Consider the following 16,103-nt stretch of genomic DNA (forward strand, 5'->3'; position numbering starts at 1 on the left):
TGGTGTTCTGTTCAGGACTTGTGTACTATATTGAATAGATGGGGAGAGAGAGGGCATCTTTGTCAAGTCTCTGATTTTAGTGGGATTGGTTCCAGGTTCTCTTTATGTAGTTTAATGTTGGCGACTGGTTTGCTGTATATTGCTTTTAGTATGTTTAAGTATTGGCCTTGATTGCTGATTTTTCCAAGACTTTTATCATGAATGGTTGTTGGCTTTGTCATATGCTCTCTAAGCAACTAATGAAATAATCATATGGTTTTTATTCTTTGAGTTTGTTTATACTGATGGATTTCTATATATTGAACCATGCCTGTATCCCTGGGATGAAGCCTACTTGATCACGATGGATCAAGTTGTTTTGATGTGTTTTTGAATTTGGCTTACAAGAATTTTATTGAATATGTTTGCATGGATATTCATAAATGAAATTGGTCTGAAGTTTTCTGTCTTGGTTGGGTCTTTGTGTGGTTTAGGTCCATCACATCCATATTTTCCATTGTTGTTGAGTATAGGATTTTATAGTAGAATTTGCACATTTTTTTTTTGGAATTCCTAGCCTTCTACTGACTGACCTGGGTGCTCTTTTTATGATTTTTACAATGTAATCCATTCAAAGTTGCTGGATAATGACTGTGGGTCACATTTCTCGCCTTCTGTTTAAATCTAACTCATTTGTGGCAGGTTTTGTGAGCAGACTATGATGGATCAACTTGAAGTTAGGTAGAGGCTTTATTAGGAGCCCTTCATGAATGATTGCTGTTGTGTGGTCCAGCTTTACTGTACAGAGAGTGTAACTTCCATTTAGAAGTAAATATCTCAGGTTCAAAAAGTTTTGGAAGTAGAAATAATATGTAAGCCAAGGCAGGAGAGCCTGGCTGAATCTAAGAACCTTGTAGACAGCATGGAAAACCCAATAACTCTTCCTGAAGCTGAAACACACCAGTCTTCTCTTTTGCCTTTCTGGGTAGTGAAGTGTGTGTGCATTTGTGTATGTGTGTTTGTGTGTTGGTTTGTGTGTATGTTTGTGTGTGTGTGTGTGTGCACGTGTTTTGGTGCATGTATGTGTGTTGTTTATGCTTGTATTTGTGGAGTGGTTTTATGTATTCCTATGGGTATATGAGTATGAATGTGAGCCTTTCAGTATGTGCGTTTATGTGTTTGTGAATGTGTGTGTATATATCTGTGTGTGCACATATGGCCATGTGTGTAGGTCTTTGTATGATATTGTCTGTGTGTATGAGCACCCATACATTCATATATATGTGGTTACCCAGGTCTGGGTGAGCATCTGTCTACTCATGTTGAACATATGTGAAGGGGTGGTTGCCTGTATGGGCTTTTGTGGGTGTGGTTGCTTGTATGTGTGAATGTGTGTGTATGTGTGATTGGCTGGCTGGCTGGTTATCTGTCTGTCTGTGTTTATATGTGTGTTCTCATAAACACGTTTGTGTTTTTCTGCATATGTGTATGTTCACATGCTCATGGAAGGAACATCTTTAGCAAAGATTGTACCCAACTTAGATGAGAAAGTACTATGGCCGCTCAGGTTCTTACCACTCTGTATCCATCAAACATTGCATGAAGCTTCTCAAATTTTTGCATGTCCACACTGGAACAAAGGGCCAAAAATTCTGTAATTGTAAATATAAAAGTTATCAGTATTTCATAGAGGCAAAAAACTATTCATCCATAATAAAAGCATTTGGTGGAAACCAAAGGAATGGGGTACAGGAAGGTTAGGAGGAGGCTGCTGTGACAAATCAAGGTGCCAGGGAGACAGAAAAGCTTGCTGGGCCCTTGTGTCCCTTCTCTGTCTTGGATGAATAGTAAGTAACAGCTCACTGGAAGGTCAGGAGTTCACTGTTTCTCCCCTACAGCCTGTTTTCTTCTCATCTTCAATGGCAGCTAGCATTTTCTTTCCACCTTTGCCTAACACTGGCTCAGTTATCCTTGGTTGTGGTACTTGGCCTGTATTTTGCTCTTTGAGAGATTCTGAGAAGCAGTGTGCTTGCAGCTGCTTCCCACACAAGCAGAATTCCCAGAGCCATGCTGAGGTGAAAGAACAGGTCTGTCTCAGTGCAGTGCAGCCCACTTTATGCTCCTGATACACTAAAGCTCTGTTTCTGCAGCACTCAGTCACTCCTTTTACTCCAACAGTGTTCACACTGTATTAAAATTGACTTCATGGAAATTTGGGAGATGAGGACCCTTCAGGTATGGCTTTTGGCATTAAATGATAGAGCCCTGGCAGAAGTCATGGACAATTCTACAGAAAGTTGAACTGCAGTCTCCAGGTGACCCAATGATTCCAGAATGAGAAGTGGGTACCCACAGAAAAACTAGGGGACATTTAGGTTTTAGCAGCATTCCTCAGAGCAGCCCCAAATTGAGACTAGCTAAATGTTCATCAGTCAAAGAATGAAAATGTACAATGTGGTCCAGCCCTTCCATGGAATATATTGTGGGATGAACTCATGTTGAGGCCCTCTCCACTCCAAGCTTGGCGGCCACTGTTTCCCAGCCCAAGCTGCCACTCCGGTCTGTCGGTCAGAGTCTAGAGAGAGAGAGAGAGTGGGGATAAAGGGGAAGAGTCGGAAGAATGGAGATAAGACAGAGGTTCTGATCAAGTCTCAAGTCTCCTTTATCGAAGGGAAATCTGGGGTATTTATAGGCTTTTGCCACGTGCCTTGTAGGTGCGTGGATACCATGTGCCTTGCAGGTGTGGATATGACTTAAGCCTTACAGGCATCTATAGCATGGATAGCACGTGCACCGCATGCCTTGCAGGCTTGGATACCACATGTGCCTTGCAGCTGGGGGCAGTAAACAGCAAAACAAAATATGTTGGATATCAGAGTGTGCTTCAGCTGTTGTAGGCTGTTGAAAAACAAGTCTCATGTAAGGGTATATGGCTCAAGGTGGCGGCAAAGCTGATAGCCTCTTTCTGCTAAAAGTCTGCTCCCAACAAACTCATACATCATTAGGCCATGAGATCATCAGCCTTCTGTTAGCCAATCAAATCCCTGATACAATCACTTCACAGGGATTAAAGTTTTTTATGAAGATTTTCTAGTTTCCTGATCTCATTGCTTTGTGCACAAAGTGAGGCATTCTATGGTTAAGAGAGCTCCTTTTGGAGAAAACTGTTTATCTTGAAGCAACAGGGAAACAGTGGGTAAGAGCAAGGGGCTGGGCCTTGCTGGGGAACCAAGGCTTTACTATACAGCCTGGAAGACTTGCTAAGTGGGCTTTGGTACAAGGACAAGGACAGCCACGGGTCCACTTGTCTGTGCACTTTGCCAGAGGTCTCTATCTCCTCTGCCCACAGTGTTCTTTCTCCATGTTACAAAAGTTAACTTTCTTTTCTACAGTAGTACAGGTCATTGCCACTTGCATTTACATTAATTGGGATACTAAACATGTGACAGTAATGCAGTGTGCTTGTATGTGTTCATACATGTACTTGTGTGTGTATGTTCATGAGTGTGTATCTGTGCACATGTACACACACACACACACACACACACACACACACTAGTGCTTATAACCCTCCACCAAATAACAATTATCTATTGAACAAGACCAGGAAAGACTGGAGTAATGCCTGCAGTACCAGCTGAAGCAAAAGGAGTTGGTCAAGTACTCAAAAGACTTGGCAGTAAAACTGCAGCATCCCTTCAATGTCCTCCAAATGAACTTAAGAGCTCAGGCTGGAAGGAAGGGGTAAAACCAAGTGGGTCCCCTGTATGTTTGAACTTTTTGAGTTTCTTACCATTTGCATGGTTCTCAGCTCCATACATTGTGGATAATCCAGCATGGTATACTGTGATGTTATCATGATGCTACCCAGAGTAAACACCAATAGCATCATACTACCTCTTCCAATCTGTGTTGAAGTGGCCCCCGTATTATTTGCAAGTGTTGCTGAAGATAATGTAGTATAGAGGTGAGGACAGTTCCTCTCTCATTGTATTAGTCATTTGATCTTCCAAAGGCAAACAAATGGAGATTCTCCAGTTTCACAGCTTGGGTGAATTGACTTGCCAACAGCCATGCAGGAGGAATGACAAATGACTTAAAACTTATAGAATGCAGCCCATAAGTTACCACAGCCACATGGGTCGGCCTTTGTGTGGCATGGCCATGAAGACTGTGTCCTGAGGACATCATGCTGTTATGAATTACTGCTCTGCTTGCTGTCCTCACATCCCTCTCAATCTATGAGTTATTCGCAAACATTAGGAGGGATTCCTGTCCCTCACCTGACAGTGTCTCTGGCATTCACAAAATCAATGCTTGATTTCTTTCAGACATTGCTGGTGGAGCACATGATTCAGTCAGCACCTTAAAGAAGATATAGATTGTTAACAATGATCACCACCTTAGAAAACCTTTGGAAAAATAAAGTTTTTAGTGAAGGTATGTAGCCATGTTTTTTACTACTGGATCTGATGTAAAAAACCTTAGGGAACAATGTGAAGATCAAAAAGGCATACTTTTATTAGTTCAAGCTCTGGACCTTTTTGTGTTCAGAGAAGAAATCCATAGTAGCACTGGTTTACAGGACTCTCACTGAGGGTGGGAGGAGGTTAATTGATTCCTTATACTCTTATTTTGCCTTCAGCTTCCTGATATGATTTATTAAGAATTGCTAATGAGTAGATATGCATTTTCAGGATTTAAGGTAGATCTGACTGATCATTATATAAATGTTTAGATTTATGATTATTTTAAGAATTTTACAAGATTACTTTTAAAGGTAAATAAAATCATTACTTCTTTCTTTATAACAGCAAATTGCTGCCTTCTAGTAAGAGAAACTAGCTGAGAAACATACCTTTCTTGCTTACACTTTGTTAATCTATAATAAGTTGCTTGATTATGAATGTAGGTGGGTTTTAAAGAATAATTTGTGTTTTTTTTTACCTTAATACGCAGTGTTATTTCTTTTAATGTTAATGATGTATTAACACATTGTTTTTTTCATAATCATTTACTGGAAGGAAACTGAAACATAATCACATTGTAATTGTATACTGCTTGAAAGAGTTTGCCAGGATATATAGACGATGGATGAAAGAATAAACCATGGTGTGGTGTGGCTGGAGACTCGTGTCTTCCATCCATCGACTATGTGTGTACATGTAAAGGTTGTGTTAAAGGGGGTGGGAACACTGTTTTTCCAATCAACCAATTATGTTTACTTATATATGTATATATGTGTGGAATACTTGGGACCTGCCCTTTGGAGCTTTGCTCTAACATTTCAGTGTGTGAATATGGATATGTCTATCTGTAGGTCTGTGTCTGTCTGTCTGTGTGTGTGTGTGTGTCAATGCATTTATATTTGTAAGTATAAACTTATTGGATTCTGCCCTTTGCTACATTCATTCATTCATTCATTCAGAGAGAGAGAGAGAGAGAGTGTGTGTGTGTGTATTTGTGTGTACATGTGAATTTTATCTATTTTGGTTTTTTTTCCACTGGCTCCAAGGAGGTAAAAATGTTCATAGAATATGCACTGACCACAGGGTGTTATTCCCAGTAAATTAGATATTGTTACCTTAGAAAAAAGGCTGTTGAGTAACTACTTCAATTGCTGGCTGCCTTTGGCAGCAGACCTTGTTGCTACCAGAAGGTACCCAGTCAGCAGCTCTATCATTGACAGCCAATGGCTGCTTGTTTCTATTTACCCATCACTTGGATGCCCAAGCTAGAGTCATTGGCACTGACTGGTCCAGGAAAGGATTTAGAGAGGACTTCTGAGTCACATTTGACTTCTTTGGACAGAAGGTGATCCCATGGAATTTTTGGATCTTGAATTAGCACACAGGCATAAAAGAATTGGCTGAAAGAATCACACAGAAGTCAACATATTACAGGAATAGCCTGCTGTAGACTTAATCTTTCTTCACAAAGCAGCTAGCAATAGGTCAATAAAGTGTATTCTATGCATTACCACACAATGTTAAGCCCTGTAGGAACTAATAATTATTTGGCTGGGAAATTTCAGGTAACTCCCTGACACTCAAAAACTATGTTGAATATTGTGAGATAATGTGAAATCAGCTTAAAGGCATGTGCACAGCAGGCACCATTCCAAAAGTATTCAGAGGCAGCTGATGAACTACATTCAGGGCAAAGATGTTGCCTCCCAGACCCGGAAATTCTGATGAGATCCAGCTAAGAATAAAGGAATCTTATATGGGATTCACTTGTGAATCATGTGACAGTACAACTGGACAACAACAACAAACATGACCTTCAGGGAGAATGACCTGAGCTTTCAACCAGAGTTGTACCCGCAGCTGATGAGGTTCGTACATGAGCCTCAGATAGCCAAAATATCAATGAGAAAGACAAATTCAACTTCTCAGATTAATCAACACTTGCTGAATCTTGGTGGAAAACAGAACCTAAAAACACTACAAACTATTTACCCTGCAGCCATGAATCCCACTGGAGAGAATAATGACAGATAGTATGTGGTTAATCTGAACCACAAGGATGTCTGCAAATGGTATAAGCTGGGGGGTGATGTGGTGCTTTAACAAAGTGTATAAGAGAGGAGGTTATGCTCTCTTTCAAGATGGGTGCTCCTAAACTTATAGAGCATGAGTGACTGTGGACTGTTTAGATACTTGCTGTCCATTGTGTGTGGCATGGAGGATGTGTCCAGGATATGAAGTGCATCATCCACAATTAAGTTAAACCCAGTGTCACAGACAGAACTTAGGATTCCTGCTCCACTCTTAAAACGCCTTTGACAAATGATGACATATTAGAGTTTCAGAGGGATCATCTGAAAAGTATAATTGTAAATCTTTCTGTGAAATAGCATTTCAGAGAATTCTACTGCTGCAACAGTTTAACTGCAATTATTCATTTCTCAATGTTATAGGTCTGGACCAGGTCATTATTAGACATACGTGTGTGGGGACAGTAAGAACTGCTATCATACTTCAAGCTGAGAACCTAAGAAACTTCACTATTCACAACTAACATAAAAAGTGCCTACTTGGGAATGAACAAAGCTGTAATTCATTAGGCTCAACAGCCATTTCACAGCCAAGGAAGCAATAATGATATTGCTTCCAAGTCAGTGCTGGTGTGTGCAGAGTGTGTCAGAAAAACAGGAGGGGAGCTACGGGTATCCAGGAGAAACCACCAAGAACACTTAGGATGCTAGAAATTATATTCTATGTTCTATTGTGTATATTCTATGTTATAAAATTATTGGTGTACATCAAGAAGATGTTCATCTTCTTAGGAGTAGAAATATTTGAGCAGAGGTAAAGTGAGTGTCCAGAAAGGCAGGGCAAGTGTGTTTCTACACAGAGGTGTGTGGGATAGCCCTCTTGCTGAGCTTGCAGCAGACAGTGCTTCAGACAAAGCAGAAGCACATCCATAGCTGCTCAGCATTCAGGAGAGTAAGTTTTAGAGTAAAAATTTATACTAGCTTTGATCTGCCATGTGATAATCTCTAAAGGAGATGTGTTAACTGAAGGTAAAGGTCTTTGAGCAAAAGCCTGTAATACGTTTCATCCTTAGCCTTGGGAAGGCTTAAACTAAAAAGCCCCTAAAGAGACATAGCAACCGATGTCTCTATAGCCTATTACATCTGAAACTGCCTTTATACCCTGCCTTCAATTCTGGCCACATGGTTTAGTTCAGTGCTGCTAAACTGTAGCAAGGGAATACAGCTCAACTTGATTGTTTTTTTGTTTGTTTGTTTGTTTGTTTGTTTGCTTGTTAGTTTGATTTAGGTTTGAGTTTTGTTTTCTTTGAGGTTTAGGCTTTGTGTTTCATTGGTTTGAGGTTTTGATGTTTTGGGTTTTTTTTGTTCTGGTCATATCTTGGTATTTTGCTGGGGCTATATGCACTGGCTATACTGATCTAGCTGATTAGACATTCCTTTAAGCCCCTATTAAGAGAAATGGCTGCATTAGTGTGAACTAAAAATGTCAGTTTCCAAGTCTTGACTCTTTGACAGCTCTTGTCACCAGGTGTGTTGTCACACTCCTGTATCCCCAGAATTCACAGACAGAGATGGATCTCTATGATCTCCAGGCACCATGGGCTACATTGTGAATTCCCTGCCAGCCAGTTCTACACAGTACTTTTTAGGGGCATGAATGTCATGGTCTACTCTGTGGATACCCACTTAATGGTGAAAAAATGTACCCATACTGTATCCTTTAGGTCATATATGTAGATACCCCTAAAATATGGTGCACACATTCACATGTTCCTGAAATAGTCATGCAGACCAAATTAATGAGAGTCACAACTGTATTGCTCTAAAGCCTCTTAGGAAACGAGTATTCATTCTGGGTGTATAAAAAAAAAAAACAGGAAATTCAGAGCTATCTGCCTCTCATTTCTATGAAATACAGCCTCAGGGATAACAGCAAAGTTGAAATAATGACTTCCCAGATAAAGACTTCCGAAATTTCTATGTTGAGAATTCCCAGACATGTTGAGACATGGCTTTATTTTTAGTTAATATTAGTATGGCGACACATTTGAAGCTTTTGAGGTGTTGCTTGGTTTTGGAGAGTTTTTTGTTTTCTTTTGTTTAAATGTATCTTTCCCTGCTGGATGTCTGTGCAACAAATGCATGCAATTCCTCTCGAGCCCAGAAGATTACATGGCCTTCCACCTAGAACCACAGTAATAGGATTGTTAACTGCCCTCTGGGTCTTCTTGTGGATGGACAAACCCACTTAATGGAAGAGCCTTCTTTCCAGTCCCTACATTTGATATTTGTCCTTCCAGACTTGTGTGGTTTTTAATTGAAAGAGATTACCCCAAACCAAAGATAGAAGACCTTTAGGTACAGGTGCATGAATATGGCATGCTAGTTTTCTTAGGTTACCAGGCACCAATGCAGTACTCTTTTGGGTCCAAGATTATGCCCTAGAATCATATATTGTCAGGTTTAGAGGAGATCTGTCACCTCTCATCAAGGATAACCATGCAGATTAGGCATGAAATGCCTAATGATGAAATGGCAAATTGAGAAGGTGCTCTTAAGGGCATAGGTGGAGGAAGAATCACCATTTAAAGTCAGCTGGCCAGTGTTGGGGTGAAGCTTCAGACTATCCTGCCAGGATGGAGCCTGGAGCAGAGGTCACATGCCTCTAGTGGAGGGCATATCTGTGCAAAGCTAGGAAGGGAGAGCGAGAGATGGTTGATGTTGCTCTTTAACTACATTACATTTCAGGAATGTAATGTAGTTACATTACATATTGAGGAAGTATTTTTCTTCCAGTGGATGCTTCAGTCTTATGAAGTTCTGCTGGAATAGATCTGATTTCTGAGACTAACAGTGAATCAGAAACTTAATGTGTGAAGGAAACAATCCCCTGCATACCCAAACTAAACATAAAGAAAATATTATCTATGTCTTATACAATTAATGGTATATCAGAAAGATATTGGCCTCTGGGAAACAGGGAAAACCTGGGGCAGAGGACTGTATGGCACATGAATTGACTCAGGTGGTTATATTTATTATTGAGAACAATTTCCCACATCCATCGTCCCCAGAGGTTTAGGATCTAACAAAAATCTCTTACCCATGTCAGGGTCCTAAACAACTCTCCCGATCCAAAGCAATTTACTTATCATGAAGCAGAGAGAAATCTTTAACTTTGAATGGAGAAGTTGCCAAAGGGTATTCCCCGGGTCACATGAGATGTTCCGGGAAGCCAGGCATGGTGGCACACGCCTTGGTAATCCCAGCACTTGGGAGGCAGAGACAGGCAGATTTCAGAGTTCGAGGCCAGCCTGGTCTACAGAGTGAGTTCCAGGACAGCCAGGGCTATACAGAGAAACCTTGTCTCGAAAAACCAAAAAAAAAAAAAAAAAAAAAAAAGAGATGTTCCAGGAAAGGACACCCCAGAAATTGGACAATTTGGGGACAACTAGTTAGCAGGTAGGGGTATGGCAGTTCCCAGTGGCATCATCTGGAATGCCTTCCTTGGACAATCTCTTGTATCTAGGAAAGAAGTAGAATCTTCTGTGATGTCACCTGTGTTGTGGTGACAACAACTGCCTGTGGGATATTTCCTCAGTCCCTTTTGGGTTCACAAACAGGCATGTTTTCCAGGCTGTTTAGGCTATTTCGGAAAGAGAATGGCGATCAAGGAGAGACCACTCCCAGTAAGAAAGAAGCTGGCCTCCTGTCTTGTAAAAAAGGAAGACTGAAATCATTCTGGGGAAGGCACAGTGAGTCCTGGGTAGAGTTGGGGAACTTCCTTGGAGAAATAGGCTTGAGCTGGGCTTCCATGAGTATGCCTTACAAGCTGGAGCCTTGGAATTTTTCAATGGCAGAACAAGAGTCAACAATTTCTGATTATTAGTTTGACAGGGAGCCGGGTACTGACAAGCCTGCAGCTACTTTTCTGGGAGCTATTTAATTTCCTTTTGAGTGGCAAAGAATGTCAGGAGGAGGCACTATGGGATTAACAGTGTGTCCATTCATGGTAGGAGTTGAAGCCTTTCATCCTCTAGATGACTGCAGGTTAAAGGAGTCTCTGAGGACAGAACAGAGAAGGATGCTACCCTGGTCATGTGTGGGGTCTTAGATGCTTTGGGTTTCAACACACATGATTAGACCTTCATGAATATGGAGTTCATAAGCAATATGAACTCCAGGAATTACCTGCATCACATCTGATAGGAGCTGACAATGATCCCTAAATCTTCATGTGTGAGGCAGCTTATGGATTTCAGTGCAAGGGGCCCTGTAGTAGGGAGTGTGGCATATGTATGATGATGAAGGTTGGGAAGAGGGATGTAGCTGAGCAGAACAGCTCAAAGATAGCTTTTCTGCTCCCTCTGGGATTCACCCTATCTCTAGCTTTTCCTCTTCCTCGCCCTTCTTTTTGGGACTCAGAATGGTCTCTCCTGCCTCTGAGACATTAACTCTGCAAATTCCTAAGTGTTTATCTATCTCCAGGCTCTGCTAGGCAAACATCATCCCAGAATTCCACCATCAATAACCAGAAGCAGATGACAAAATTGGAAGAACTGAAATTGAAGATCAAGAAGATGAGCTTTGAGGAGGAAGAAATTAGTGAAATGCTGAACCTGTACAATTATGATGATTTGAACTACAGGTAGTAATTATGCTCAGTCCCCTGTTGACTGTATTGTGCCCTCTCTATTAACCCAAGATGTACTGGAAGGACCTGGTCAGACTTGCTGCCTCTCAGTATGTGAATGAAATGCCTGCAGGTCATCACTGCATTCCTGAGTTTGGTCTTTATACTCTGAAACTATAGCACCTCCCTGGATTTAGTTGGCATTCTAATTGTGTTTGTGGGTGAGTTGGTGTGTATGTGTGTGAATGTAGTTGTGTGTGTGCTGTTCAGGATCCAAGGCTCTGTGACCTTTGATGGGGTTTGAGGATTTTTCTGATGCACAGTGTTGCGGTCAGGATAGTGTTGAGTCCATAGATGCCCAAATTGATTCACAGGGTACTTTGCCCCTTGTGTTTGCACTGGTGTCACATAGGAATCTCCTGGGGGGAGAAAGTATTATTAAGCCTCTCCCTGGAAATACTATTTTTGTCCTCTGAGAATTTATGTAATAATAGGAACCAAGGATTGAGATCCCTGCCTTAAAAATAAAAGAAAAGTCATCAGAGATATCTGTTGGGCCCAATCTGTGACTAGGAGAAACTTCTCACAGAACTAGTGTATTCCTTCAGGCTCACACAGGATGCTCTGGAAGGTCTGCTCCCTCCATTTCGTCCCCTGGCCCTGCTATCCTGTGCCCAGGATTATAAGTTTAATCAGCACCAATAGGACCCAGTTCCAAAGAGCAAGGATGTGGCATATATTATTGGCTGGGGTAGTCCTGGATACAGCTGTTTTGCACATGATCCTTAGAGAAATATTTGCTCCTTGGTCCATGCCCTCATACAGGATGAACATCGAATTCAATATCATGAAAAGAAACCATGAAAAGACCATTATGAATATCCAGAGAATTACTGAGTCAATAACTGATGCCATGGAGAGATACAAGGAGCTCATAGAAGAAAACTATGCCTACAGGTGAGTGACTGACACAGCTGAGACCCCAGCACTAGGCAGGGAATGCTTCTGTCCTTCTAGGACTTTGAACAACTGTCAGGGCTCTGGTTCTATACTATCTGTTTCTTAACGGGAACCCTGCCTTGATGAAAGGGTCATGGATTTGTAAGTCTTGGACTCAGGTGTCCTAAGTCTGAAGAGTGTATAAGTGTATAAGTTTGTAAGACCTTTCAATCTTTATTCTTCCAAATTCAAGATCCTCTACATAGAAAACATTTCCACCTTGATGGGAATATCAAGTAACACTGAACCTCTAGGGCTCTGACAAGAGATTTAAAGATCTGGGATCCATGACAAAAATGGAAAGAGTGTATTGATGTTGGTTCTTCTCTCCTCTCTCAGAGGGGAATTGCCCTCTATCTGAAGATGGTTTTCTAGTACCAGCAACAGATAAGCACTCATGAGGCAGTCATTAAGGGGGTGAAAAAATTTAAAAGACAGAAAAAAGAAAAGAAAGAAAGAAAAGTTGATTCTTGTAATAGATTTAATTTCTCTAGAGAGCAACCTCTCAAAGGTCATCCAGTAGGCCCCAAAATTTAGATCAGACTTTAGAGATAGAAAATCTGAAGGGGAAGAAATCCAAACCAAATAGAGTCCCTCGGCCCAAAGAGAAATGACTCAGCCATTCTAAAGAAAAAGATAAAACGCATGTCCCCAAAATTAAAATCCAAATCAAGACCGAAGGATGATGATTATTTGTCTGAGTCAGACTCCGGTAACTTGAAATCAGGTACTGAGTTACCTTCCAAAGTCTTCTTATTCTTTGTGACTGCTTTGGCTAGCCATGTCTTTTGTGTTTCCACATGAACTTAAAATTGTTTTCTAATTCTGTGAAGAATAAAAATTGGCACCTCATTGATGTACCATTTTTATTATAGATTGCTATTCATAGAATGATCATTGTCACAATATTAATCTTAACAGTCCCTGGTCATGGGAGATCTTTCTATGTTTTAGTGTCTTCTTCAGTTCCTTCAGTGTTTTAATGTTCGTTTCAGATGTCTTTTATGTACTTGGTTAGGTGCACTCCAAAAATATTCTCTTTTTTAGGCTGTTGTGAATGGAATTGTTTCCTTGATTCTTTTTTTCTCACTATATTTATAATTGTTAAATATGCTGGCTAGATTATGGTCAACTTGACACATGCTAGAATCAGTTGGGAAGAGAGACCCTCAACTGAGAAAATGCCTCCATAAAAGTGTCCTATAGGCTACTTTATTAGACTGTTTCCTGATTAATTATCAATATTAGTGCGTCCAGCTTAGTGTGTGTTGCCAACCCTAGGCATTGTTCTAAGTTGTAAAAGAAAGTAGGCTTCATGAGGAGTAAGACAGTAGGCAATATTTCTCCACAGCTTCTGCTTCAGTTTCTGCTTCAACGTTTCTGCCTATGTTTAAAACATAGTCTTCATAGAGAGTTCCAGGCAAATGAGTGTTGTTGCAGAAGCAGAACATAAACATAACAAGTGGATCATAACAGCAACGTGATACAGAAACATGGTTTCAAGGTGAGCATCACACCAAAGTGATCATAACAGGTGGTCACAACAACATGTGGTCATCATTATCTTGAGAAGAAATAGAAAGGCATTTTTGCAATTCTGGAACAGGTAGTACAGATCCATTTGAGCTACAGTTATTGATAAGATATAGGCCAATCCTTGAAAATGTATTTAATCATAAACAGCAATGAACATAATTTTTCTTTAGTGTAAGACAGTTTTCAAGACTAAGATGGAGGTAGGCTGGTTTATCAATATTATCTAAATGGCTATTTCTTTTCTAGGAGAGATTTGAAAGGGTGTGAATTCACATACAAGAAGAGGGAGAGAGGATCTTAGAAGAGTTGGTGGAGAGGAGAGCAATCAGAATGTGTTGTATAAAAAAATTCAATAAATGAAAACTAGAAAAGGAAAAAAACTGGCTGCATTCTTCTTTCAATTTGAAATTTTGAGTGAAGCTAAATTCAAACATAAAAGATGAATTAACATGGAAGAAGAAATTCCAAGAATGCATGAAATGATTGGTACTGACCACATTTAATGAGGTTTACAGTGATAATTAGAAGTAAAATGTAGAGCAAATAGATGTAGAAAAGTGTGAGAGAAAATGTAAGATTAAGACAAAGTGGTCATTATAAAAGAACTGAGTGCAGTTAAGAAACCTAACAGCAAAACACTGAAAAATTTGGAGTGGGGAGTAACGCACTGCACCCTCAACATTAAAGTCAGAGGACATTTGTAGGTGGGTTGCTCCTTTTTTTCAGTCATGTAGGTATAAGGGAAGGAGCTCTGGTTTGGAGAGTTGGCAAAAAGGACTTTACTTGTTGAGCCAGCAAACCACCTGATCACCTCAGTCTTGGAACTGAAGAAGCTCTGTACCTATACTGAAGTTCTCTGTGTATATCTGTCCATCACTCTTAAAAGAGGTGAAACTTTTTGCTCTTGGATTTGACAATACCAGTCTGGAGATGCACAGGATTACTTCCTCCACAGTCTCAGAAGTCACACAATTCAGGGGAACTTCACCAGAAACAGTTATTCATCAGAAGAAACATTTTCTAATATACTGTGGGATCTACTATGGTAAAGGTGCCCCAACTACCTATAGAAAACAGTTTTGATGTTACAGTCCTGTTCTTAATTATTTCCTGACCTGTCAGTAAACAAAGCCATGGCTAACTGGTGGGCAGAAGGTGCAGGTCCCTGGAGGAAAAGTGGACAAAAGGAAGGGGAGCATGCTTTGGAGAAAAAAGAACAATGCAGCAATGTGAGGCATCAAAATAAAGTGGCCACAGTGTCTGCTCCTACAGGCAGGTGGTCAGGTGTATTTAGGAACAGATACAAGTGAAAGGCTAAAATGTAGGGGAGTTGGGAGAGGTTGAAATAAGAAACTCATGAAGACACCCTTTACCAGTCTGGAGATAGTACAACCCCTAGAGGACAAGTAGAAAATGAACAAGTGTGTGTGTGTGTGCGTGTTTGTGTGTGTGATTATGTATATCTGTCTGTCTGTCTGTCTGTCTGTCTATCTGTCTGTCTGTCTGTGTTTTAGCCTCAGTGTTAAGGGAAGCTAGGAGGGGCCTGGTAGCAGAGTCTTTTCCCAGAGTAAAGGTAGAAAGTAGAGCTGAGACACAGGCAACATCTACCATCCCCCTCCCTTGCCAGCCTTGAAGTGAAATATTCACCCCACAGTCTGTGACCTCTGCTGCAGGCTCCAATCCCCTGGGCTTGTCTAAACTTAATGAAAACATTGTTTAAATGGTACTTGAACATGATTTATTTACCACTTCCATCCCTAGGAGAGTTCTCAATTCTGCAATTCATCTGATAAAGCCTAATCTGCACTGTCATGCAGGATGAGACATGAGGAATCTGCTCCAACTCTGACAATAAGAGATCCTGAGGCACAATCAGGAACCCACTATAAGGCCCTACATGGAGGCCTCAAAGTTTAAACAGTGAACATGCCTGCCCCAAGTATGTGACCGTACAGTTCTCACGAATCTTCTCTCTTTGGTTGGGTGTGATCCAGTGCAACTAATACATCATACAAGGAAGGACAAAAGTCCAGGCAGAGACTACATAGATGGCTTATCCATTTGAGAATTTGTTTCTCAGACAACCTAAAAAGCAATGATTAACAATCCTCTGTCACTTCAGTTCCAGGTGGAATCCACTGACCTCCTCTTGCCTCTGGGGAATTGTATGCATTTAGACATACAGCAGGTAAAATACCCATACATATTAAAGAAATGATGCAAAAACAGAAAAAAAAAAACTAACCAAATTTTTAAAAAGCATCAAATACATTGTCCAGGCCAAGAGAACAAAAATCATCATCAGTAGAACAACAACAGCACCAAAACCAAAGAAAACCAACGAAACAAACAAAAACCCAACATCTGCCAAAAGGTGTTGGAATTCATGATCTCTGCTGTGCAGTTATAAGTGATGCTACCTTTCAAGGAAACAAGAGGCATACAGCTCTGTGTTTA

The 16,103-nt window shown here is 40.6% G+C and overlaps 1 protein-coding gene across 1 annotated transcript; it reads left to right on the top strand.

The window, feature by feature from the left end:
- The first annotated feature begins 10,085 nt into the window (after positions 1-10,085).
- Positions 10,086-13,986, top strand: LOC143441608 (uncharacterized). The gene is made up of 4 exons (XM_076930503.1): positions 10,086-10,233; positions 10,967-11,126; positions 11,937-12,068; positions 13,893-13,986. The coding sequence occupies exons 1-4, from the start codon at positions 10,104-10,106 to the stop codon at positions 13,945-13,947; spliced, it is 477 nt and encodes a 158-aa protein (XP_076786618.1). The 5' UTR covers positions 10,086-10,103; the 3' UTR covers positions 13,948-13,986.
- Positions 13,987-16,103: the final 2,117 nt, after the last annotated feature.

The sequence above is a fragment of the Arvicanthis niloticus genome, chromosome 3 (assembly GCF_011762505.2).
Source record: "Arvicanthis niloticus isolate mArvNil1 chromosome 3, mArvNil1.pat.X, whole genome shotgun sequence".
Classification (NCBI taxonomy): domain Eukaryota; kingdom Metazoa; phylum Chordata; class Mammalia; order Rodentia; family Muridae; genus Arvicanthis; species Arvicanthis niloticus.

Coding starts and splice junctions, on each gene's coding strand:
- LOC143441608 (XM_076930503.1), top strand. CDS start 10,104: ATGTTTTCCAGGCTGTTTAGGCTATTTCGGAAAGAGAATGGCGATCAA. Junction 10,234..10,966: donor ATCATTCTGGGGAAGGCACA/GTGAGTCCTGGG, acceptor ATCTATCTCCAG/GCTCTGCTAGGCAAACATCA. Junction 12,069..13,892: donor GAAGAAAACTATGCCTACAG/GTGAGTGACTGA, acceptor TTTCTTTTCTAG/GAGAGATTTGAAAGGGTGTG.